Source organism: Coffea arabica, chromosome 3c (genome assembly GCF_036785885.1).
Source record: "Coffea arabica cultivar ET-39 chromosome 3c, Coffea Arabica ET-39 HiFi, whole genome shotgun sequence".
Taxonomy (NCBI): domain Eukaryota; kingdom Viridiplantae; phylum Streptophyta; class Magnoliopsida; order Gentianales; family Rubiaceae; genus Coffea; species Coffea arabica.
In genome coordinates, this window is record NC_092314.1 from 37823211 (window position 1) to 37849328 (window position 26118).

General features: G+C 33.8%; 1 protein-coding gene across 1 annotated transcript; it reads right to left on the reverse strand.

The window, feature by feature from the left end:
- Nucleotides 1-9885: 9885 nt before the first annotated feature.
- Nucleotides 9886-11872, reverse strand: LOC140037948 (F-box/LRR-repeat protein At3g26922-like). The gene is made up of 3 exons (XM_072083130.1): nucleotides 11819-11872; nucleotides 10538-11380; nucleotides 9886-10410 (listed from the first exon to the last, which is right to left on the reverse strand). The coding sequence occupies exons 1-3, from the start codon at nucleotides 11870-11872 to the stop codon at nucleotides 9886-9888; spliced, it is 1422 nt and encodes a 473-aa protein (XP_071939231.1).
- Between the last annotated feature and the right edge of the window lie 14246 nt (nucleotides 11873-26118).

The window sequence follows — 26118 nt, forward strand, 5'->3', positions numbered from 1 at the left end:
TGGCACATGATCCCCAAAATTCGAATTGAAATTGCAAGAGTCGGATGCTCCATCAGATAGATAGTATTTGATTTCTACTAGGACGCTAGCTATTTTGTCTATTGAGGCGTATTCTTTCCTTTCTGATAGGATGAGATTTGTTATACTTTGATTCGGCTAAGTAATAGTAGTTTACTAATATTAGGAAGCAAGACCAGAAAGGTATTGTCTTTTGCCTTATTTTTCTTGTTTCTCGAGCCGAATAGAGTAGTGGTAGTAGTAGTTTTGGGTTTTGTATTGTTTTTATTTTAAGGAAGAAAACAAACGATGGACTTCTTTCTCTTTTCCTCAAGAATTCATCTCATCTTTTTGGGGAGAATGGCCGCAGTAATAAGCTCCAATATTTTGTGCGTGGCGTTTTCCATGAAAATGAGCTAAACATCTTATTCTAGTCAAGAAACAACAAAGGATTTGATTCATCAAAAATTGTGAAATCGAGTTGATTATTTTTATTTCTTTTATTTACTGGTATTTGTAAGTTCTTTGATTTAATTTATTATGGTTATTATTTTTTTTGGATATCAAGGGCGCTCGATATTTAATTTAATCTAATTACCTAAAACTAGTTAGAGCAGTTAAATTCATAATTATTTAATTGATTTAAATTAGTGGTGACTGGCATAATTGGGTTTGTGTCAGGGGGGCATATGAGCTAACTTAAAATAACTCTCATAGCGTGTTATTTGGTTAAAACAGGTTTCTTTAATTTTTAAGGCAATTGGAAAATTGAACTCTATGATCGTACCTAGGGTTATTTCTTGACTAGAGAAGTGATTAACGGTCATACCTTGATCACTAATACAGTAAGGAGAAGTTGACTGTCATCGCGTGTTTGATAATTATAACTTGTTTATCAGCGAATAAATGAAATTATCATTACATATATTATCAATTGAGTGAACCATTTTCGAAAATATTTCGTGGTTAGAGATTATCCATAATTGATTTAATTTTGTTAAATTGTCATTTAGTTTATATTTTATTTAATTTATCTGAGTTGTTTAATTATCCTCAATTATATATAAATTCCACGAACTTTGAGCTCTAGAAGAAATGAATTATCTCCAATCCCTGTGGATTTGACCCTACTCACCCTATATGCAAAATTTGTATTTTTCTCGAATAGTTATTTATTATTGTACAGAGTCGACACCTGTCACATATAGCACATAGTAATTTGACCAAAATGAACCAAATAAAATACACAGTAAGGATGCCAATGAGTCAAGTCAAATTCAACTACTAATATATTTGAGTTTGAGCTTGAAGATATTTACCCTAATTCAAACTTGAAGTTGATGAATATTTATTTGGGAAAGGGAGCCAACATCGGTGCTCTTATATAAGGGCCATCTACACTTTATATTAAAATATAAATATTACACTATCCCCACATTTGGTAAATAGTAATCGCCTAACAAGGAAGGGGTTTTGGTGAGAAGACTTCTAAGAATAAAGCAACACGGTCCTATTGAATTTGATTTAATAGTCTTAGCAACTTACTATTCCATTATCTATGAATTTTTTTGTGATTACACCTGACATATTTCTTAATTTCCATAAATCTCTTTGCTAGGCGCAAAGGCAACACTAGTAAATCATTGGCACCAAATGAATAAATTGGGAAATTTCATCACAATATTATGACATATTCAAAACTATTTCTTGATGATACAATAAGTAAAAAGTCAGTGAACTAGACTAAAATATCCAAAAAAAATGCGGTTTAGATGCAAATATTAACATAAAATAGACTGTTAAAATGCAATGCATTGTAACAGGAACATGATTTGCCTTGAATTAAATCCAATAATAAGACAAAAGTCCCTTGACCTTAACAGCTTGTCTTACTTTTAAAGCTATTCCTTAATTGGTGGTAGCACAGTCCTTTATCTTGGTTGAAGGTAGGAAAGACCATCCTGAACTGTTTCCTTAGTGCATTTTATTATTACATTTATAGCCAGATTGCAAATTAATGCCCTTAGGCATAAAAAAACTGTATGCTACTGGTGTTATGACTAGCTTCCATGAGAAACAAAGGAACTAATTTCAAACTGTTGAAACTTTAAGAAGAAGAATGGATGAATTTTACACTACGAATTTTTCAAGAGATGACTAATCAGAATCTGTGCTGCATATGTAAACGAAATCGTTGCAGTTGAAATCCCCTACTTTTTCAACTCTCAAACCAACAAAAAAAATTCAAGAATTATGCTTCTGATGAGTTCTCTCTATTTCAGATACTTGAATCTTTTCCAGAGTCACCCGAAGGATCAGCAAAATGCTCTTCATGATCTGATTAGCTCGATCCAATACCTTCTTTTGTATCTCTTCCATCTCAGCCATAAGTTGTTCAAGTTCATGCAACTCCAAATCTTCAACATGGAGCAATTTTCTCAACAAGAGGCAATTGACTAGTCTCGAAACAATTGACTAGTGGCCTACATTAAAAAAGAAAAAAAACAGTAGTTAAATATTTAATTTTCTAGTTTTGGATACTAAATTTATAGTAGTGAAATATTTATACTCCATATTGCTTATCTAACACATGATATACGGTAACAATAAAATTCTTTTCATCAGCTTACTGAAACCAGATAAGTTATGGGGTGTGGTGATCACATACAACAAGATGGGTGGACTTGTAAGATTAAAGCAACATGATCCTGTCGAATTTGATTTTAGGAAAAAATGCACTTTTCATCCTCAAAGGTTGGGTTGATGACCAATTTCGTCCTCAAAGTTTCACCAAGAATACATTTCATCCTCAAAGTTCCTGAATTTTGGCAAATTAGGGACAATTGACAGAATAACACTCCATTTGGACGGAAATCTGCACGTAAGAAGCATGCCCCGTTAGAACCAACTTTGCACCCAACAAAAAACGGGTAAAACCTGTTCTTGCTTCATTTATGTCCTCTCCGCTCCTCTACTTGTTGTAGTCGTAAAAAAATTTCTAGCCACCCTCACCATTCTAAATCTAGTCATTTGCTGGCAAGAAGGTTGACATAAATGGTCGACATCCACTTATTTATGGGTTATAGATTACTTGGATTTGAGTATCTATACAAATGCATTAAATTAGCCCAGCCCATTTAATTTAATTTAAATTTTATTTTTTACCTATCAAAAAAATATATAATAGAGGAAACCCTATTTGCAAAAATAGAGGAAAGCCATAAAAAGCTGGTAGGCTGTTGTTTCTTTATCTTGTATAGAAACTACCAAATGTTTATAACTTTAATTTTAGGGATAATTTTAGAAACCTCAGAGGAGGTTTTTGACTATTGCAGGTAGGTCCCCTCTAATTTAAAAGATTACACCTACCTTCTCTACCATTAGCATTTCAGTAACAATATAAACCCACTATACTAAATTTGTCCTAAAAACCCTAAAATACCCCTTTGTTAGTTAGAAAGGGGGAAAACTCACTCATGAATTTCTTCCACATCGTGACTACTGCAATCGGCATAACTACCAACCTAACGAAGTCAATAAGCCACTTTAACTTAATCCTCATATTCTGATAATTTCGAAAGCCCAACTTTGCAGTTCTAAAGTTTCCTGTGCAAATCAATTATGACAATTAACATTTGCATTCAACCTAATCTTTATCTTCAAATTTTTTTGCCTGAATTTTGCATCTAAATTGACCAATGTCATTATTCAAACAATTAAAATGGATGCAACCTTGTTGATGCTAAAATAATCTAACCCACCAAAAATACCAACATGGAGCAACCAAAAGCAACATTAGAGACCACATTCTATGTTTTTAGGCAAATTTGATTATAGTTCTTGTATACCAAAATTCTTTTTTTTTTTTTTTGCACAATTGGTATAATAATGTAATCTTCCTCAATCTATGTTTCTTTTTTAGCTATCATTTTATTTTCTTGTTTATACTCTGTATCACCACCATTCTTTTCATCTTCATTTAGTTTGACAATAAATATGCTTTGACAACTTGTCATTTAGCAATTTCAATTCAATAATACTTACAAAAAAGGAAAACAAAAAAAAAAAGAGAGGATCTATTTCCATGATAATGAGGATTCGGGATGTATTAGATGGTTGTGTAGATGGTGACTATAGAAAAAATTGGACTATGAAATACAGGAGAGAAAAGATAAGAGAAAGGATCGAAGAGAGAGAATAAGAGTTTGTTTTATGTGGTAGCCGTTGTTTTAAAATGAAAGATTAGTCTTAGTTGTAGGCTTTTTAGAAATTATCTATAAGTGAAGGATATTATAGCCATTTTACTGCATGAATGGAGAATAGTGTAATTATTCAAAACTAAGGGAGGTGAGTGAAATTGTCAGAAACCTTAAGGGGAGGTTTTTGAAATTATCCCTTTCATTTATCTTGTCCAAAAATTATCACCTCTTTATAACTTCTTTTTTTACCTTCTCTAGAAATGAAAAAAATACTAGCTATGCATGGGATTCTTTATGGCCTTCTTTTATTTCCCATAAACTATCAGCTATTTGTTGCTTTCGTCCATTTGAAAAAACTACAAGTTATTTATGGGTATGATTTTCAGTTTCAAACAAAAATAGGCATTATATAAAAAAAAACCACTAGCTGTTTTTATCTTCATGCTGATTTACATGTCAATAACGTAAGAAGGAAAATGTTGGTAGAGTTTTCTGCCTTAAATTTTAACAATCCGAAGTAGCAACCAAACTGGATATTGTAAACAAATTAATATAACCAACTAAAACGATCAAAAAAGAAGAGGCATAGACTTGTCAAAAGTGCATTCGAAGTGGTCCTTGACATGGCTCCTACTGAATAAGGACCATAAATAAAATAAAGCAATGGTACAAAATTTAGAATCCAAAAGTTATAACACTAGTGTCTGCACTTCCGAACGGGTTTTATCCCTTTTTTGTTGGTTCTAACAGAACATACTTCTCACATGTAACTTTCCATCCAAATTGAATGTTATTCTGTCAATTGTCCCTAATTGGCCAAAATTCAGGAACTTTGAGGATGAAATGTATTCTTGATGAAACTTTGAGGCCGAAATTGGTCATCAACCCAACTTTGAGGATGAAAAGTGCATTTTTCCCTTTGATTTTATAAGTTTAGCAAATTACACTATCAGCATTTACGAATTCTATCATGCTTACAGCAGACATATTTGTTATTTTCCCCAAAGGCAACACTGTTAAATCAGCTAATTGACCCCAAATGAATAAATTGGGAAATCCATCATACTATTGTGAGGTATTTAAAAACTAATTTTTTTGATGATACAATAAGAAAAAGTTTGTGAAACAAAACTTTGGGGTAAAATATCCTGAAAACACAGTGTAGACATAAATATTGACGTAAAATTGAACGTCAAAAATGCAATGCATTTTCTGTCCGGCCCTAAAAGCTCTTGGAGTACCGCCAATGATCTGGTGATTTCCGCGATTTCTCCCTCCTGATTTCCTTGTCTACTTCAATAGCTTGCTCAAGCTCTTCTGCACTGGATTCTCTACATTTCAATTCTTTGACCGGAATACCGTACTTGCTAGCTTCATCAAGAATAGCACTCTTTTGGGGGTTGGTGGGACTGTAAACAACTTCATGGGTGTAAGTCCCTAATTTCCTCAGTACCCAAACGCACCGAACATCAGATGGTTCATCTGATAACACTCCAATAGGATTATCTCCAATTATTCTCATCTTGCCTCTTAAGTCACCATTTACCATACCATTCCATTGATTCTTGAAAAATTTGAATTGATCGGAATGCTTCTTGATATCTTTCTTGATATATGGGATCTGATTTCGTGTAGCCAATTTCATTTGCATCCCAAGCTCTTGTATCTTCTGTGAATGAGTCTCTTGTTGGTTCAGCAACCATGCAAGATGGAGCAATATGGGTTTCAGTGTAGGATAGTCATCCCTTAAGCTCATAGGAGTGGTCATTTTCGTTGATATGCAGACACAAGAAACAACTGCTTCTTGTTTTTTGTTTTTTGTTGATATAGGGAGGGAAAAAACTCCTTGATACTGAATCTTGAGAGATCAAGATTCGAAATAGGGGGAGAGTAGAACTTGAAAAGGGATGGAAATGGGAGAAGAGAAAAGGTTTCTCTGTATCAATACTTAATGAAGATGAAGAGAGATAGAAGAGGGGAAGCGAGAGGAAGGTGTTTGCAGAAGAAAAGTTTGGATTACAGAGAGTATAAGACTGATGATTTGGTTTAATAAGCAGAGAATTGTAGTAGAAAGTATGCGGTTGTAAGAAAGAAATGTAGATAAAGATGTACAGTCGTCCTCAGCTTTGGTTTGGATTCTGTTTTGAAAATAAGCATCAAATACCACCGTTTCTATTAAAGTTTATTCCCAAATCCTAATAAGTAGTGATTTTAATTAATACAATTTCCGAAGTTGTGATTTTTTGGTTGCAAGTACAAAATGTGTCAGGAAGAGATATAATTGGCCCCATACTAAAGCTATTTCATAACACCATAAATTAAACGGGACAGAAGTTATGGTTAATTATCTTCTAATCCTAATGGTTATATGACTGGAACAAGTTTGCGATTGTGAAGCTTTTGAACTTGTCTTCATGGTATGGGAACGAATTCTAGGGAAAAGAGCTGCCTGATGAGGAAAACACAATCTTTACTTAAATACTACTCTACTAGTTAGCTGTACTTCTTATGGAGTCAATACATGTGTTTGTGGGATAATTTTAGAAACCTCCTGTGAGGTTTTGTTACAATTTCACATGTTTCTGTGAAGTTTTGAAAATCTCATATGCCCCTCTTATTTGGAATAATTTTGTAATATATCGGTCTAATTTTGCAAAATGTGAAATAAAAAACTGTTTTTGGGATAGAGAATTGAATTTTGTACCAAGAATGCTCTTTTTATTTCCTCCAACAATTTTTCTAAAGAAAATATTATGTCAATTAAAAGTTGAAATACAAAAATAAATAAATAAATAGGGCATAGGTGAAAGTTTATGCATAATGTAGCATTTACAGGAGCAATCTTAAGATGATTAGAAGCACCAATGGCTACTTCTTGTTACGGCTAATTTTCATGCTAACTGAACAGAATAAAAGTCCAACATCTAAGCCATGTACTATTGTATTTAATAGTTTATGTTGCAACTAAATCCCTTTATATCACTCAATGGCTATTTGTCCACATCATAAACATATTATTTCCATGATCAATAATAAAAAGTATTAAAAAAAGTGTAGGTTTTATGTTACTTGTCCACCTACAACTGATTATAACCTAAACAATATCATCTAAGCGTGATTAGAACATGAACCATGTAAATTATTTATAACCTAAACATGTACCATGCACCATGTTGTTACGAATTAAATTCACATCTCTACCGTCTAAATCTACACCTTTAATGTATTAATCACCTGTGCCATGTAAATTGATTACTTATGCTATTAGTATTAAAAGTTGTATCTTGTGCAGATTTAAGATGGTGGGATGCGGATTTAACCCCTCCTTATTCATTCTTTATCACTTGTTAAAATAGAACATATGAGATTAAAATCACAACCATCTTGTCACTTGCCTACCAATTATTGATCATGAATTCATTAACGTAAAATGTGCCATGACTCACGAGTAGATATAAGATATAACCAATTTGATGTCTTGTATGTCTTGTCAGAATAACGTGCCTTTGTAAACCCAATTTTCTAAAGACAGTCGAATAAGTTTTTTGATTCAGATTAATTCTGTTTTTTGTCATGGAGTGTAGAGAAATTGCAGGGAGATCTTCCCAGTCCAGCTTGAAAAAAGAAGAAGGCATGTTCCAGTTTACAAAGAAGGCGGTGTCGATCAGCTTGAAGAAAGGAGAAGGCGTGACTTTAAAACCACGCCTTTTCCTAGCACAACTGAATTGTGCTTCTGTTATGAGCAAGTGGAGCTGATTATTCTAGAATCCCACATGTCCTTACCTTATTGGCCTGTTTAGAAGTTAGTTAGTCCGGAAATGGCCATCAAAGGATCCTAGTGATAGCTAAGTTTTGTCATTTTTTCCAATTGGTTGTAAAAGGAGACTTGGCTCTGCTAGTCTCCCTCCTTTCTCTCTCTCACATTTTTTGCTTCATTCTTTCCCCTTCACTCTGAATCCGTTGTTTCTGTTTCTGTAATTGATTTCCCAAGTTATTAATGAGAAGCCGAATTCATTATTTTCTTTCAAATTCCTGTTCCATTCAATTTCTTGTTAAGAACTAGTTCACTGCTGCTGCAAATAATCTGTCACCATTGCTGTAATCTGGTTGTATACCATAACATTTTTTTCTTTTATTTGTCATAGAAATGTTTTATGTCAAATTGTGTCTTTAGTAACACCAAAGAGAAATGGTACTGTAGTCAATCCGTAACACCTTCTATCAGCAATAGGTCCTAATATTCTTTCTATCAAGGGAGGTATATGAGCATTTCAAAAGTTTGGGGGGAGACAAGTGAAATAGCGATAAATCTCGTAAACTTAATTACTCATTTTTTTGTCTCCTATTTAGCATGCCTAATTAAAACGAATTAATCAGTCGTATGGATATTCGGGTTTTACCCATGTTCATATTCAACTCTCCACTAACCAATTCTTTTTCCATAATTTCTCTCTTTTAACAACTTAATCATTTTAAATAAATTTTAATTATATTTTGTTACATTTTCCTCTCTCTTCTAACAAACTTTATTATTATTTTTTTTTATAAATTGACTTAATTTATTTTATCCATATATATCATTTTATTTGGTGTTATTTTAATTGTTACTTCATTAATGTTGCTAGAAACTTCCCTTCGTGAAGAAAATATGCTTTGGCATCTTTGATATTTAGTTGAATAAAGACGCATAGTTTTTGGCTTTTAATTATATATAAAGTTAATAATTTATTCAAAGATTAATACACTACTTGAAAACCTAGATACAAAATATAAGTATTCACAAATATATAAGAAAATTATTTTTCTTTTGAACTCTTCATGCTTACATAAATTCACAACTAATACTAATATAAAAAGAAACCTTTCTACAGGTTGAAATGCCTGTATGGCAATTGGTCATGATAGTCAAATCCCATGTTTGAAGTCATCTAGAAAACTGATGAAGCTTACAGAAAGAAACCAACTACAACCAAGAAGTCACCAGAAGGATTAGCACTGCTCTTCCTGATCTGATTACCTCGATCCAATACCTTCTTTTCCTTCTCGTCCATAGGAGCCATAAGTTGTTCAAGTTCATGGAACTCCGAATCTTCAACACGGGGCACATTTCTCAACAAGCTTGGCATCATCTTTGAATCTGCAGTTAAAAGCCCCTGCTTTTGCCCCAATTTCCTTAAAATCTAGTTCTTCTTGCTTGGCTTAATTCTTTTGGCTTCGTCCCGCAAACAAATCACATGCTGGAACCGTTGCAGATATTTCGGACTTCTTCTTGATCATCATGCCGGAACTCTCATTTTCTTCTTCTTCTTTGTCATGCCTCACAGGCAGTGATAAAGACAATGGCAAATCCATCTGATTCGGATCACACCCGTTCCTCTTTTTACCACCAAGCATATATTGTACTTCTTGATGATCATCATATCATGCATGATTAGTGCTTTAACATTTGAGCTATGTCCGAACTCTGACGAAAGAGATGAATCTTGAGGAATTATCAATGTAATTCAGCAATGTTATTGAAAGAAAAAGGGAGAAAGAGAGCGAATGAGATGGAGAACTGAATAAAAGGGGGATTTGTTGCAACTGAACGAAATTGATTTTACATAAAGAAACTACACATAAACAAGCACTCCAAACATGACGGTCTCAATAACAACAGAATAGCTCTGTTGAATTGGATTTTCAAACGCTAAACTATAATCAACTGGGCTCTGGGAGGTAGTTTCCTCTGAAGCTCCTTCGCACTTAGTAAAGCAGCTTCCCTGTTCCCTGGCATTGGACAGAGCTCTTCATTCCATGATGTTCGAGTATAACGAGGAATTCGGCAATCAACTATGATCTTCTCTAGTGAAATGGCAGTCTCGAGCAAATAATTGGCAAGCTGAACATCGGTCTTGATCCCAGCCCAACCAACAAATTCGATCACGTTGAGACACTTGTGACTGTATCTCCTTGCTTGCTCTTCCCACTCCTTCTCACACACGTCTAACATTCCTTGGTTTCTAAATACTTCTGGATTTGATAAGGTTTGGTGTCTTGTTGCCCAATCAATGTCATACTTCAATGTCAGCGTAATTAGTCCAGGAGATGCACCTATGATGGAGCTGAAGAAGAGAGCACTTTCATCGGCAACTGCTACAAATTTCAATTCCAAGTGCTTAAGGTTGCTGAATTTCGGAAAATTAGATGGAAAACCTACGCATCTTGCTGAACCCTACACTCGAGATGTTAAAAGCAGAAGTTAATGGTTAAAAGCAAACCAGCACTAGCGAACAATTTAGGAAACAAAGACAAACAAGTAGCACATAAATAAAAATGCAGAAACTGTTAATCGATATTACCGTGAACCTCAGATCCAATTCCAGTTTCTCCAGCCGAGAGAGATACAAAGAACTTGGAGAATTGATGATGAACTTCTCACAGTATTGATTACTAAAGGAAACTAAAGCGAGTTCTGGAACTTCTATTAGGCATATGTTTATCCTTGGCCCGGCGTATTTGAAAGATACAAGACTTGCAGCTGAAACCTCAACATTCTGCAACTTCTGGCAATATCCAATCTCCAAGTGCTTCAACTTGAGTGACTGACCCGAAACTCTGAAGTTTTGCAGAGAGGAAGAATTTTCCACCGTTAGTTGCTCGAGGAAAGGACATGTTGATAAGAAGTATGCCAGATCTTCTTCAGTTATCGAAACAGACTTCAAGCACAGGACTGTTAGTCTGTCAAAACTCGGAAAATCAGAAGGTAAATCCAGCAACCAGGACGGGAAAGTATAGACACTATCAGAACACGTATAACATCCGGCAGCTGCAGTCAGATCCACTTCAAGCCTTTGGACTCTTTTCACGATGGCAAAGTCGATCCATTTATCAACAGCAGTTGCATAAATATATGACCCGCCCAAGTCAAAAGCAATTCTCAGTCGTTCTAATGATGAACCTTCATGGGAATCTAAGACTTGATTAACCCAATCTCGATATTTTGGTGCTTCGATGTGGCGTTCTTTAACCCCATCGAACATAAGCCGCATTGTTTCCGATGCATCAAAATCCAAATGGCTACCATAAACTTTCCAGAGGTTCCTCCACCTACGAGAAAGGATACTTGTCCTTGTTGCCTCTTTCATCGCCATGCGTGACAATATGTTTCCCAGAATTTCTTCCGGCAACTGATCAATCCAATCCTGCAAAAGCAATATTTCCACATTCAAAAGACAGGTTTGAACAAGTTGTATAGTTAAAAAAAAAAAAAAGTAAAGCTTAGTCTCTAAGACACAATCAACATAGTAAGAAATACAAGTTTTGATCAGATATTTATCTACAAAAACGCAGGTGCAGATTAACATGCAAAGTAATATGCCCCCGCTGCCAATATCCAATATTGGATATATAGCTAGCGAAAGAAGACGTGATTTCATATTCCAAAGTACTTGATAATTTAAAAGGCAACAAAGGAGAATGAACAATTCATCTTTTTATGATTGTTTTTCAATGAAAACCCCTAAAAATTAAAGAAGCTGATAGATAAGATAAGCCCAAGACGCAGCAGTGTGGCAAATAAGATAAACTCATGAATAAACAATCTCAAAAGAAAAGGGAGACGAGAGGAGAGAAGCTTTCACCATCTGGCGCGACTGCGGTGGTGCACTACGGGCCTTCTTCGCCTTTTTCTCCATGGAATGCACACAATTAGCTGCTACAATAGCCAAACTTCAAGACGTTTTTGTTGAACTTAGAATAGCCAAACTTCAATCGATGATTTAATGATCCTTAAAACCAACCATCAGCCTGGTTAGCTTAGCGTGGGGAAATCTTTTTCCTCATAGCAGTAGGAATTAGTAATCCTTAATAATTGCGGATTTGGATACATATTTGAAGCAGAAGTGGGTAACCAACCGTTAAAACAATAAATTGCACGGACAACCCTTGAGGTTTCGTATGATTACAATTATTTCCTTCAATTTTTACTAAATGGCAAAGAGCCTCTATTTATAGGGAACAGGTATTGATAAAAGTCGTTGTTTTAGTAATAAGTTTTCAGGCATGTATGGTAAGTAAAAAAAAAAAACACTAATATCACGTTGGCAGATCCCAAACCCCCTAGTTCCGAAGTATTTTTGGAGCTTGTTTTTTAACTGCACTAAAATGTGATTCATGTGATCAACACTAAAAGCTCTTGGGTACGAATATTTTGTACTCAATTTTTCTATGGCTAGCAACATATAAATTTATCAATATACTTGAGATGTTGAGCTGATACTTAGCTACTTAAAAATCTATTTGCTGAGTTGGAAATTATCTCTTTGTATCTTAAATCACACAAATACATTTTTTTTGTGTAAGTCGTTAACACAAATTCATGCATTTCTTATCTTAGATAACTAAAAAAATGCGTCATACAAATTATGAAATGTCACTCTTACTCGATTACTTATACTGATTATAGATTCTAATTTTGAATAATTATTTAATTTATGTTCTTTCTGTTTGTATTTAAATTATAAATTTTTAATAAAAAAGAAAATCAAAATCCATAATCTACCAAATTATATCCTGTAATGAAGTAGTATGTATACAACACATTATCTAAAAAGCAGGATTAAAAGGTGATTGGATTTTGACTTCACATATTGATAGGTTACATTTTTGTCATAAAATTCACAATTGTTTTCCCTTTAATTTCAACCAAATATTCCATTAATTGACAGATACTACTTTTATTTGGTAATTGTGTTGGTTGTAGGGATCGAGAGAGAAAAATGGGACTAAAAACATAATTTTTACCAAATTTCTATGCAATTCGACATAGGCATGTCAAGGTCTAACTCTATATGTCCGGGAAGATCGGGATTTGGTACATGATCTCTAAAATTCGAATTGAAGTTGCAAGAGTCGGATGCTCCATCAGATAGATAGTATTTGATTTCAACTAGGACACTAGCTACTTTGTTTGTTGAGAAGTATTCTTCCTTTTCGGATAAGATGAGATTTGTTATACTTTGATTCGGCTAAGTAATAGTAGTTTACTAATATTAGGAAGCAAGGACAGAAAGGCATTATCGTTTGCCTTATCTTATCTTTTTTTCTCAGGCCAAATAAAGTAGTTGTAGTAGTTTTGGGTTTTGTATTGTTCTTATTCTCAGGAAGAAACGAAAGGACGGAATTCTTTCTCTTTTCCTCGGGAATTCATCTCATCTTTTTGGGAAGCATGGCCGCAGCAATAACCTCCAATATTTCGCGCGTGGCGTTTTCCATGGAGATGAGATAAACTTCTTATTCTAGTCAAGAAATAACAGAGGATAATTGATTCATCTAAAATTGTGAAAACGAATTGATTATTTTTATGTCTTTTATTTACTGATATTCGTATGTTCTCTGATTTAATTTCTTACGGTTATTATTTTATTTAAATATCAAGGATGTCTGATATTTATTTTAAACTAATAACCTAAAACCAGTTAGAGCAGTTAAATCCGTAATTGTTTAATTACTTTAAATTAGTGGTGACTGGTATGATTTGATTCGTGTCAGAGAGATATATGAACTAACTTAAAATAACCCTCGTAGCATGTTATTTGGCTAAAACAGGGTTTCTTTAATTCTTAAGACAATTGGGAAATTGAACTCTATGATCGTACCTAGGGTTATTTCTTGATTAGGGAAGTGATTAATGGTCGTACCTTGATCACTGATATAGTAAGGAGAAGTTGATTATCATTGCATGTTTGACCATTATAACTTATTTATCAGCGAATAAATGAAATTATCATTGCATCGATGATCAATTGAGTGAATCATCTTCGAAATTATTTTTTGGTTAGAGATTATTCATAATTGATTTAATTTTGTTAAATTGTCATTTAGTTTTTATTTTATTTAATTTATTTGAATTGTTTAATTATCCTCAATTATATAAAAATTTCCCAAACTTTGAGCTTTAGAGGAAATGAATTATCCCCAGTTCCTGTGGATTTGATCCTTCTCACCCTATATACAAAATTTATATTTTTCTCATAGGTATTCATTATTGTACAGTCTCGACACCTATCAATTTTTGGCGCCGTTGTCGAGGACTGGCGTTAGTTAATTTGTATATTTTTAAATTCATTTTATTTTTAATTTTCTGGTACTTTTCTATTTTATGCCCCATTTTTTTGTACAGGTGAATTAATTTTCGATTCTAAAATAGAGAAGATTCCATGTAGAGTAAGAAAGGAGACTAGAAAACACAAAGAGGAGCAATCAATTGCTGCATCTCCGAGGTTCCATTTAGAACTCGAATTGGCGGATTCTTTTAGTGCCATCTTGAGCGATTCTGATCAAGAATACGTCGTCATGGTTAATGCTTGAACTTTGAGGGAGTTGGCTACCCCAAATTTACACCAACAACCACTTTGCATCACTTTTCCTGCTTTAGCTGATAATACCCCTTTTGAATTAAAATCTAGTACAATTCACCTTTTACCGCCTTTTCATGGTCTTTCAGGTGAGGAACCCCATAAGCATTTGCGAGAATTTGATGTTGTGTGCACAAGTATGACCTAGGATTATTGAAGAACAGATAAAAATGAGAGCATTTCCTTTTTCTCTTAAGGATTCGACAAAAGATTTGTTGTACTATCTGCCAGCAGGTTGTATCACAACCTAGGCACAGCTAAAGAAGAAGTTTTTAGAAAAATATTTCCCTGCATCCAGAGCTGCCAGTCTGAGGAAAGAGATACATGGCATTACACAGCATCCTGAGGAGTCTCTTTATGACTACTGGAAATGATTCAAGAAGCTGTGTACTAATGCCTTCAGCACCAGATAAGTGAACAATTGCTGATTCAGTATTTCTACGAGGGTTTACTCTTTAGAGACAGAAGCTTTTTAGATGCTGCTAGTGGAGGTGCCTTGGTGAATAATACTCCTCAAGAAGCTTGGGAATTAATAAAAAGGATGGCAGAAAATTCTCAACAATTTGGCACAAGAAAGGATGTCCATACTCGCAGAGTAAATGAGGTAAATGGCTCATCAATTCAACAACAATTATCTAAATTAACTTCGGTTATTCGACAGTTGGCTGTAAGAAATTTGCAGCAGGCCAAAGCATGTGGCATTTGTAAGGACACGAGTCATCCCACAAATAGGTGTCCAGTATTACAAGATGAAGGAGTTGAACATGTAAATATGACTAGTCACGTGCCCGTGCCAAGAGAGGAGTATCAGCCATACTCTAGTACCTATAACCCAGGTTGGAGTGATCATCCGAACCTCATCTATGGAGGAAACAGACAACAGAACTTTATGCCAAACAGACAACACGGGTACCAACAACAATATCAGTCTCAACCACAAGCTCCTTCTTCCAATTCAAGCCCATCATTAGAAAATATGATGAAAGAACTAACTGCTAACACTATGTGGTTCCAACAGAAAATGAAGTCTGACATGCAAAATAGTAAGACTTAAATTAATCAGATGAAAGATAAATAAGTTAGATGGCAATATCAATCAAATCATCTGGAATCCCAAGTTCAAGAAAAATTGCTATCTCTATCTGAAGTGAACCTGAAGAATGTAAGCGCCATGACCTTAAGAAGTGGGAACGAAGTTAAGGGACCCAAACTCGTGACTTCAAAAGATAAGAATAAAAATCGGATAAAAAAGGAGTTTCAAAAGGAAGGAATGAGAAATGTGAATTCAGAGGTAATTCCTGATTCTATAATTAAAGTTAGATCTAATCCACCGCCTTTTCCTAATAGGTTGGAAAAGCCAGAAAAGCAAGACAAAGAGAAAGAAATTCTAGAGGTTTCGAAAGGTAGCAATCAATATCCTTTTGTTGGATGCGATCAAGTAAGTGCCAAAATACACTAAATTCTTTAAGAACTTGTGTGTCAACAAGAAGAAATTGAGAGGGGATGAGCAGATCGTGGTAGGTGAGAATGTCTCAACGATTTTACAAAGAAAACTGCCACCTAAATGTGAGGATCCAGATATGTTTACTATCCCTTGTAAGATTGGACATTCTAAAATTACAAATGTCATGCTAGATTTAGGGGTTTCTATTAACGTGATGCTTAAATCAATGTATGATTCTCTAAATTTAGGACTTTTGAAAGAAACAAGGGTAATAATTCAATTGGCTGATCGTACATTTGCTTATCCGGATGGAGTAATTGAAAATGTTTTAGTGCCAATAGATGAATTAATTTTTCTTGCTAATTTTTATGTGCTTTACATGGATGTTAGAAGTGCTCCAAGTCCATCACCCATTATCTTAGGAAGACCCTTCTTGAGTACTTCCCAAACTAAAATTGATGTTAGTAAGGGTACTCTTATAATGGAATTTGATGAAAAAGTAGTTCATTTTTATATTTTTGATACAATGACACATCCTATTCACTCTCATTCTGTATTTTCCATTCATTCTATTAATCCTTTTGCGCGAGAATTTCCTGAATTTAATTGTAGCGGTAAATTGAAAGTTGCTACGAACAAGCATCATGGGTTGAAAGCAACTTATAATGTGAAAATATACAAAAAGTTAAAGAAGAATGTTGCATTCAATGAAAAAATGCCACGAATTGAAAGAAAGCTCGAATTACAACCGAATTAAGAAATGATACTTTATGTCTAGCAAAAAATATTAAAGAAAGGCATTTATTGGGAGGCAACTCAATTAGTTTTTAGTTCATTTTTATTATTTTTGTTTCAGAATTCTTGTGTTTTGTGTGTTTGATTTTGATTGTGTTAATTTAGTGGACAAAAGACTAGCCCTTCACAAGGCACATCTGCATTTGACTTACGGGTCCATTATTTTCACAAGTGCAGAATTTTAAGATTGACGTGTCTGCGCCTTTTGGACATGTGCAAGGAAGAAAATTCCCAAAGTCATGATCAGAAAACTCTCAGTCTTTATGATGTGCCCGTGCTTTCTAAATACGAGCTAGGAAAGAAATTTCACAATGTAAGGTTAGAAGACTCCCAGTCTTTTTGACGTGCCCGCGCCTTCTGATCATGCACTAGGAAGAAATACCCCAACGTCATGGTCGGAAGACTCTTCCACTTTTTGATGTGCCAGCGTCTTGTTTCAGTGAGAAGGGTAAAAAAAAACAGAGAGAAGATTTTTCTTTTTCCTTTTACTTTTCTTTTTCCATTCTCTTTTTCTCTCTTTCTTTTTCTTTCTTTTCCTTTTTTTCTTCTCTTTTGCTTTTTCTTTCTTTCTGCATTCTATCTTTCCTTTCTTTCTTTTTTCTTTCTCTCTTTCCACTCTCCAGCTACATGACGGACTACCTAGGGCTCCTGTTCACCGCTCATCTCTGTCGCTTGCTACTCCCAGCGCCATCATCGTCATCCCTGCCAATTTTGTGTCATCAAACATGATGCAAGAACTTGGACATCTATTTTCATCACGTGGGATTCAACCCTTCTTTTGCTCCAGACTCGTAGCCGATTGCTACCCCCTCAGTTTTCAGAGAAGTTTCGTTGTCCCTTTTACTTCATATTTTGTTCTTTATTTCTTACATTGAGAACAATGTAAGATTTAGGTGTAGGGGGAGAAGTATATTAGAAAAATGCAAATGTAGGCATTTTTGTTGGAAAATTTTTTGTTTGATTTTTTTTTTTCAAATTTTATCCAATTTTTGCCTATCTTTGTGCATATTTGTGATTGTCCCTGATAAATGATGGTTAGACATCTCAAAATTTTCTATTGCTAAGATTTTATACTTTGACGCGTTAAGGATGACATGGTTAAGTTTAAGAGAGTCTTTTTGGGAAATATTTTAGATTTTGTAACTTTTACAATTTTTAGTTAGCTTTTCTAGGTATTGTAAATATTTTTCTGACATTTTTCATGTAAATTGGTTTACCTATTAACCATAGTTCTCCATATTTGAAAAATGAAGAAGACGTGTGGTTTTTAGTTTTATTTTGGTACTTATTTATGGATTATGTTTGGCTGCACTCCGCTAGTTGTCGTTGCCTAGTAATCGGGGGTTTTCACAAAAAATGTCGACTTTCACATTAAAAAATGGTGATTACTATGAGTATGTGGTTTTTAAGTGATGAGAGTTGAGTAACTGGGTTCCTTTATTTGGCTGATATCAGACTTTGTGTCAAAAGGTTTGAATGGCTAAAGACTAAACATTCCTCAAAAAAAAAAAGTGAAAAAAAAACTCAAGTGTAGGGATATTTTAGAAAAGAAAAAAAGATGTGCTAGTAGTGAAAAACGTGGAAGAATGCGAATGAATTGTTAGCCTGCTGATCCATGGAACTTAATGTTGAGATTTTGCTTAATAGTCGAACTATTTGCTGACAAATGTTGGTTGAATATTTTATATTCTTAGATTAGTTAATCGGGAATTGGAAAAGTCTTGGGTTTTAAAAGCTAACCGGAGAGATATTTTTTAGAGATTAGTCATTAATGCTTTACATGTATTTTAATTATAACGTGACAATAGATAATTTGAGTAATAACCATTGTTTGAACTCAATGACTTAGTAGTATTTCATTAGTTATTCTCATGCTTGAGGACAAGCATGACTTAGGTGTGGGAGAAGTTGATAGGTTGTATTTTTGTCATAAAATTCATGATTGTTTTCTCTTTAATTTCGACCAAATATTGCATTAATTGACGGATTCTACTTATATTTGGTAATTGTGTTGGTTGCAAGGATCCGAAACAAAAAAGGAATTAAAAACATGATTTTTACTAGATTTCTGCGTAATTCGACGTAGGCACGTCAAGGTCTAACTCTACATGTCCGGAAAGATTGGGATTTGGCACATGATCCCCAAAATTCGAATTGAAATTGCAAGAGTCGGATGCTCCATCAGATAGATAGTATTTGATTTCTACTAGGACGCTAGCTATTTTGTCTATTGAGGCGTATTCTTTCCTTTCTGATAGGATGAGATTTGTTATACTTTGATTCGGCTAAGTAATAGTAGTTTACTAATATTAGGAAGCAAGACCAGAAAGGTATTGTCTTTTGCCTTATTTTTCTTGTTTCTCGAGCCGAATAGAGTAGTGGTAGTAGTAGTTTTGGGTTTTGTATTGTTTTTATTTTAAGGAAGAAAACAAACGATGGACTTCTTTCTCTTTTCCTCAAGAATTCATCTCATCTTTTTGGGGAGAATGGCCGCAGTAATAAGCTCCAATATTTTGTGCGTGGCGTTTTCCATGAAAATGAGCTAAACATCTTATTCTAGTCAAGAAACAACAAAGGATTTGATTCATCAAAAATTGTGAAATCGAGTTGATTATTTTTATTTCTTTTATTTACTGGTATTTGTAAGTTCTTTGATTTAATTTATTATGGTTATTATTTTTTTTGGATATCAAGGGCGCTCGATATTTAATTTAATCTAATTACCTAAAACTAGTTAGAGCAGTTAAATTCATAATTATTTAATTGATTTAAATTAGTGGTGACTGGCATAATTGGGTTTGTGTCAGGGGGGCATATGAGCTAACTTAAAATAACTCTCATAGCGTGTTATTTGGTTAAAACAGGTTTCTTTAATTTTTAAGGCAATTGGAAAATTGAACTCTATGATCGTACCTAGGGTTATTTCTTGACTAGAGAAGTGATTAACGGTCATACCTTGATCACTAATACAGTAAGGAGAAGTTGACTGTCATCGCGTGTTTGATAATTATAACTTGTTTATCAGCGAATAAATGAAATTATCATTACATATATTATCAATTGAGTGAACCATTTTCGAAAATATTTCGTGGTTAGAGATTATCCATAATTGATTTAATTTTGTTAAATTGTCATTTAGTTTATATTTTATTTAATTTATCTGAGTTGTTTAATTATCCTCAATTATATATAAATTCCACGAACTTTGAGCTCTAGAAGAAATGAATTATCTCCAATCCCTGTGGATTTGACCCTACTCACCCTATATGCAAAATTTGTATTTTTCTCGAATAGTTATTTATTATTGTACAGAGTCGACACCTGTCACATATAGCACATAGTAATTTGACCAAAATGAACCAAATAAAATACACAGTAAGGATGCCAATGAGTCAAGTCAAATTCAACTACTAATATATTTGAGTTTGAGCTTGAAGATATTTACCCTAATTCAAACTTGAAGTTGATGAATATTTATTTGGGAAAGGGAGCCAACATCGGTGCTCTTATATAAGGGCCATCTACACTTTATATTAAAATATAAATATTACACTATCCCCACATTTGGTAAATAGTAATCGCCTAACAAGGAAGGGGTTTTGGTGAGAAGACTTCTAAGAATAAAGCAACACGGTCCTATTGAATTTGATTTAATAGTCTTAGCAACTTACTATTCCATTATCTATGAATTTTTTTGTGATTACACCTGACATATTTCTTAATTTCCATAAATCTCTTTGCTAGGCGCAAAGGCAACACTAGTAAATCATTGGCACCAAATGAATAAATTGGGAAATTTCATCACAATATTATGACATATTCAAAACTATTTCTTGATGATACAATAAGTAAAAAGTCAGTGAACTAGACTAAAATATCCAAAAAAAATGCGGTTTAGATGCAAATATTAACATAAAATAGACTGTTAAAATGCAATGCATTGTAACAGGAACATGATTTGCCTTGAATTAAATCCAATAATAAGACAAAAGTCCCTTGACCTTAACAGCTTGTCTTACTTTTAAAGCTATTCCTTAATTGGTGGTAGCACAGTCCTTTATCTTGGTTGAAGGTAGGAAAGACCATCCTGAACTGTTTCCTTAGTGCATTTTATTATTACATTTATAGCCAGATTGCAAATTAATGCCCTTAGGCATAAAAAAACTGTATGCTACTGGTGTTATGACTAGCTTCCATGAGAAACAAAGGAACTAATTTCAAACTGTTGAAACTTTAAGAAGAAGAATGGATGAATTTTACACTACGAATTTTTCAAGAGATGACTAATCAGAATCTGTGCTGCATATGTAAACGAAATCGTTGCAGTTGAAATCCCCTACTTTTTCAACTCTCAAACCAACAAAAAAAATTCAAGAATTATGCTTCTGATGAGTTCTCTCTATTTCAGATACTTGAATCTTTTCCAGAGTCACCCGAAGGATCAGCAAAATGCTCTTCATGATCTGATTAGCTCGATCCAATACCTTCTTTTGTATCTCTTCCATCTCAGCCATAAGTTGTTCAAGTTCATGCAACTCCAAATCTTCAACATGGAGCAATTTTCTCAACAAGAGGCAATTGACTAGTCTCGAAACAATTGACTAGTGGCCTACATTAAAAAAGAAAAAAAACAGTAGTTAAATATTTAATTTTCTAGTTTTGGATACTAAATTTATAGTAGTGAAATATTTATACTCCATATTGCTTATCTAACACATGATATACGGTAACAATAAAATTCTTTTCATCAGCTTACTGAAACCAGATAAGTTATGGGGTGTGGTGATCACATACAACAAGATGGGTGGACTTGTAAGATTAAAGCAACATGATCCTGTCGAATTTGATTTTAGGAAAAAATGCACTTTTCATCCTCAAAGGTTGGGTTGATGACCAATTTCGTCCTCAAAGTTTCACCAAGAATACATTTCATCCTCAAAGTTCCTGAATTTTGGCAAATTAGGGACAATTGACAGAATAACACTCCATTTGGACGGAAATCTGCACGTAAGAAGCATGCCCCGTTAGAACCAACTTTGCACCCAACAAAAAACGGGTAAAACCTGTTCTTGCTTCATTTATGTCCTCTCCGCTCCTCTACTTGTTGTAGTCGTAAAAAAATTTCTAGCCACCCTCACCATTCTAAATCTAGTCATTTGCTGGCAAGAAGGTTGACATAAATGGTCGACATCCACTTATTTATGGGTTATAGATTACTTGGATTTGAGTATCTATACAAATGCATTAAATTAGCCCAGCCCATTTAATTTAATTTAAATTTTATTTTTTACCTATCAAAAAAATATATAATAGAGGAAACCCTATTTGCAAAAATAGAGGAAAGCCATAAAAAGCTGGTAGGCTGTTGTTTCTTTATCTTGTATAGAAACTACCAAATGTTTATAACTTTAATTTTAGGGATAATTTTAGAAACCTCAGAGGAGGTTTTTGACTATTGCAGGTAGGTCCCCTCTAATTTAAAAGATTACACCTACCTTCTCTACCATTAGCATTTCAGTAACAATATAAACCCACTATACTAAATTTGTCCTAAAAACCCTAAAATACCCCTTTGTTAGTTAGAAAGGGGGAAAACTCACTCATGAATTTCTTCCACATCGTGACTACTGCAATCGGCATAACTACCAACCTAACGAAGTCAATAAGCCACTTTAACTTAATCCTCATATTCTGATAATTTCGAAAGCCCAACTTTGCAGTTCTAAAGTTTCCTGTGCAAATCAATTATGACAATTAACATTTGCATTCAACCTAATCTTTATCTTCAAATTTTTTTGCCTGAATTTTGCATCTAAATTGACCAATGTCATTATTCAAACAATTAAAATGGATGCAACCTTGTTGATGCTAAAATAATCTAACCCACCAAAAATACCAACATGGAGCAACCAAAAGCAACATTAGAGACCACATTCTATGTTTTTAGGCAAATTTGATTATAGTTCTTGTATACCAAAATTCTTTTTTTTTTTTTTTGCACAATTGGTATAATAATGTAATCTTCCTCAATCTATGTTTCTTTTTTAGCTATCATTTTATTTTCTTGTTTATACTCTGTATCACCACCATTCTTTTCATCTTCATTTAGTTTGACAATAAATATGCTTTGACAACTTGTCATTTAGCAATTTCAATTCAATAATACTTACAAAAAAGGAAAACAAAAAAAAAAAGAGAGGATCTATTTCCATGATAATGAGGATTCGGGATGTATTAGATGGTTGTGTAGATGGTGACTATAGAAAAAATTGGACTATGAAATACAGGAGAGAAAAGATAAGAGAAAGGATCGAAGAGAGAGAATAAGAGTTTGTTTTATGTGGTAGCCGTTGTTTTAAAATGAAAGATTAGTCTTAGTTGTAGGCTTTTTAGAAATTATCTATAAGTGAAGGATATTATAGCCATTTTACTGCATGAATGGAGAATAGTGTAATTATTCAAAACTAAGGGAGGTGAGTGAAATTGTCAGAAACCTTAAGGGGAGGTTTTTGAAATTATCCCTTTCATTTATCTTGTCCAAAAATTATCACCTCTTTATAACTTCTTTTTTTACCTTCTCTAGAAATGAAAAAAATACTAGCTATGCATGGGATTCTTTATGGCCTTCTTTTATTTCCCATAAACTATCAGCTATTTGTTGCTTTCGTCCATTTGAAAAAACTACAAGTTATTTATGGGTATGATTTTCAGTTTCAAACAAAAATAGGCATTATATAAAAAAAAACCACTAGCTGTTTTTATCTTCATGCTGATTTACATGTCAATAACGTAAGAAGGAAAATGTTGGTAGAGTTTTCTGCCTTAAATTTTAACAATCCGAAGTAGCAACCAAACTGGATATTGTAAACAAATTAATATAACCAACTAAAACGATCAAAAAAGAAGAGGCATAGACTTGTCAAAAGTGCATTCGAAGTGGTCCTTGACATGGCTCCTACTGAATAAGGACCATAAATAAAATAAAGCAATGGTACAAAATTTAGAATCCAAAAGTTATAACACTAGTGTCTGCACTTCCGAACGGGTTTTATCCCTTTTTTGTTGGTTCTAACAGAACATACTTCTCACATGTAACTTTCCATCCAAATTGAATGTTATTCTGTCAATTGTCCCTAATTGGCCAAAATTCAGGAACTTTGAGGATGAAATGTATTCTTGATGAAACTTTGAGGCCGAAATTGGTCATCAACCCAACTTTGAGGATGAAAAGTGCATTTTTCCCTTTGATTTTATAAGTTTAGCAAATTACACTATCAGCATTTACGAATTCTATCATGCTTACAGCAGACATATTTGTTATTTTCCCCAAAGGCAACACTGTTAAATCAGCTAATTGACCCCAAATGAATAAATTGGGAAATCCATCATACTATTGTGAGGTATTTAAAAACTAATTCTTTTGATGATACAATAAGAAAAAGTTTGTGAAACAAAACTTTGGGGTAAAATATCCTGAAAACACAGTGTAGACATAAATATTGACGTAAAATTGAACGTCAAAAATGCAATGCATTTTCTGTCCGGCCCTAAAAGCTCTTGGAGTACCGCCAATGATCTGGTGATTTCCGCGATTTCTCCCTCCTGATTTCCTTGTCTACTTCAATAGCTTGCTCAAGCTCTTCTGCACTGGATTCTCTACATTTCAATTCTTTGACCGGAATACCGTACTTGCTAGCTTCATCAAGAATAGCACTCTTTTGGGGGTTGGTGGGACTGTAAACAACTTCATGGGTGTAAGTCCCTAATTTCCTCAGTACCCAAACGCACCGAACATCAGATGGTTCATCTGATAACACTCCAATAGGATTATCTCCAATTATTCTCATCTTGCCTCTTAAGTCACCATTTACCATACCATTCCATTGATTCTTGAAAAATTTGAATTGATCGGAATGCTTCTTGATATCTTTCTTGATATATGGGATCTGATTTCGTGTAGCCAATTTCATTTGCATCCCAAGCTCTTGTATCTTCTGTGAATGAGTCTCTTGTTGGTTCAGCAACCATGCAAGATGGAGCAATATGGGTTTCAGTGTAGGATAGTCATCCCTTAAGCTCATAGGAGTGGTCATTTTCGTTGATATGCAGACACAAGAAACAACTGCTTCTTGTTTTTTGTTTTTTGTTGATATAGGGAGGGAAAAAACTCCTTGATACTGAATCTTGAGAGATCAAGATTCGAAATAGGGGGAGAGTAGAACTTGAAAAGGGATGGAAATGGGAGAAGAGAAAAGGTTTCTCTGTATCAATACTTAATGAAGATGAAGAGAGATAGAAGAGGGGAAGCGAGAGGAAGGTGTTTGCAGAAGAAAAGTTTGGATTACAGAGAGTATAAGACTGATGATTTGGTTTAATAAGCAGAGAATTGTAGTAGAAAGTATGCGGTTGTAAGAAAGAAATGTAGATAAAGATGTACAGTCGTCCTCAGCTTTGGTTTGGATTCTGTTTTGAAAATAAGCATCAAATACCACCGTTTCTATTAAAGTTTATTCCCAAATCCTAATAAGTAGTGATTTTAATTAATACAATTTCCGAAGTTGTGATTTTTTGGTTGCAAGTACAAAATGTGTCAGGAAGAGATATAATTGGCCCCATACTAAAGCTATTTCATAACACCATAAATTAAACGGGACAGAAGTTATGGTTAATTATCTTCTAATCCTAATGGTTATATGACTGGAACAAGTTTGCGATTGTGAAGCTTTTGAACTTGTCTTCATGGTATGGGAACGAATTCTAGGGAAAAGAGCTGCCTGATGAGGAAAACACAATCTTTACTTAAATACTACTCTACTAGTTAGCTGTACTTCTTATGGAGTCAATACATGTGTTTGTGGGATAATTTTAGAAACCTCCTGTGAGGTTTTGTTACAATTTCACATGTTTCTGTGAAGTTTTGAAAATCTCATATGCCCCTCTTATTTGGAATAATTTTGTAATATATCGGTCTAATTTTGCAAAATGTGAAATAAAAAACTGTTTTTGGGATAGAGAATTGAATTTTGTACCAAGAATGCTCTTTTTATTTCCTCCAACAATTTTTCTAAAGAAAATATTATGTCAATTAAAAGTTGAAATACAAAAATAAATAAATAAATAGGGCATAGGTGAAATTTTATGCATAATGTAGCATTTACAGGAGCAATCTTAAGATGATTAGAAGCACCAATGGCTACTTCTTGTTACGGCTAATTTTCATGCTAACTGAACAGAATAAAAGTCCAACATCTAAGCCATGTACTATTGTATTTAATAGTTTATGTTG

Excerpts from the sequence above, each read along its gene's own strand:
- LOC140037948 (XM_072083130.1), bottom strand. The coding sequence starts at position 11,872 with ATGGAGAAAAAGGCGAAGAAGGCCCGTAGTGCACCACCGCAGTCGCGC. Across the intron at positions 11,381-11,818 it reads CACCGCAGTCGCGCCAGATG|GATTGGATTGATCAGTTGCC; the intron begins GTGAAAGCTTCT and ends TTGCTTTTGCAG. Across the intron at positions 10,411-10,537 it reads AATTGGATCTGAGGTTCACG|GGTTCAGCAAGATGCGTAGG; the intron begins GTAATATCGATT and ends TCTCGAGTGTAG.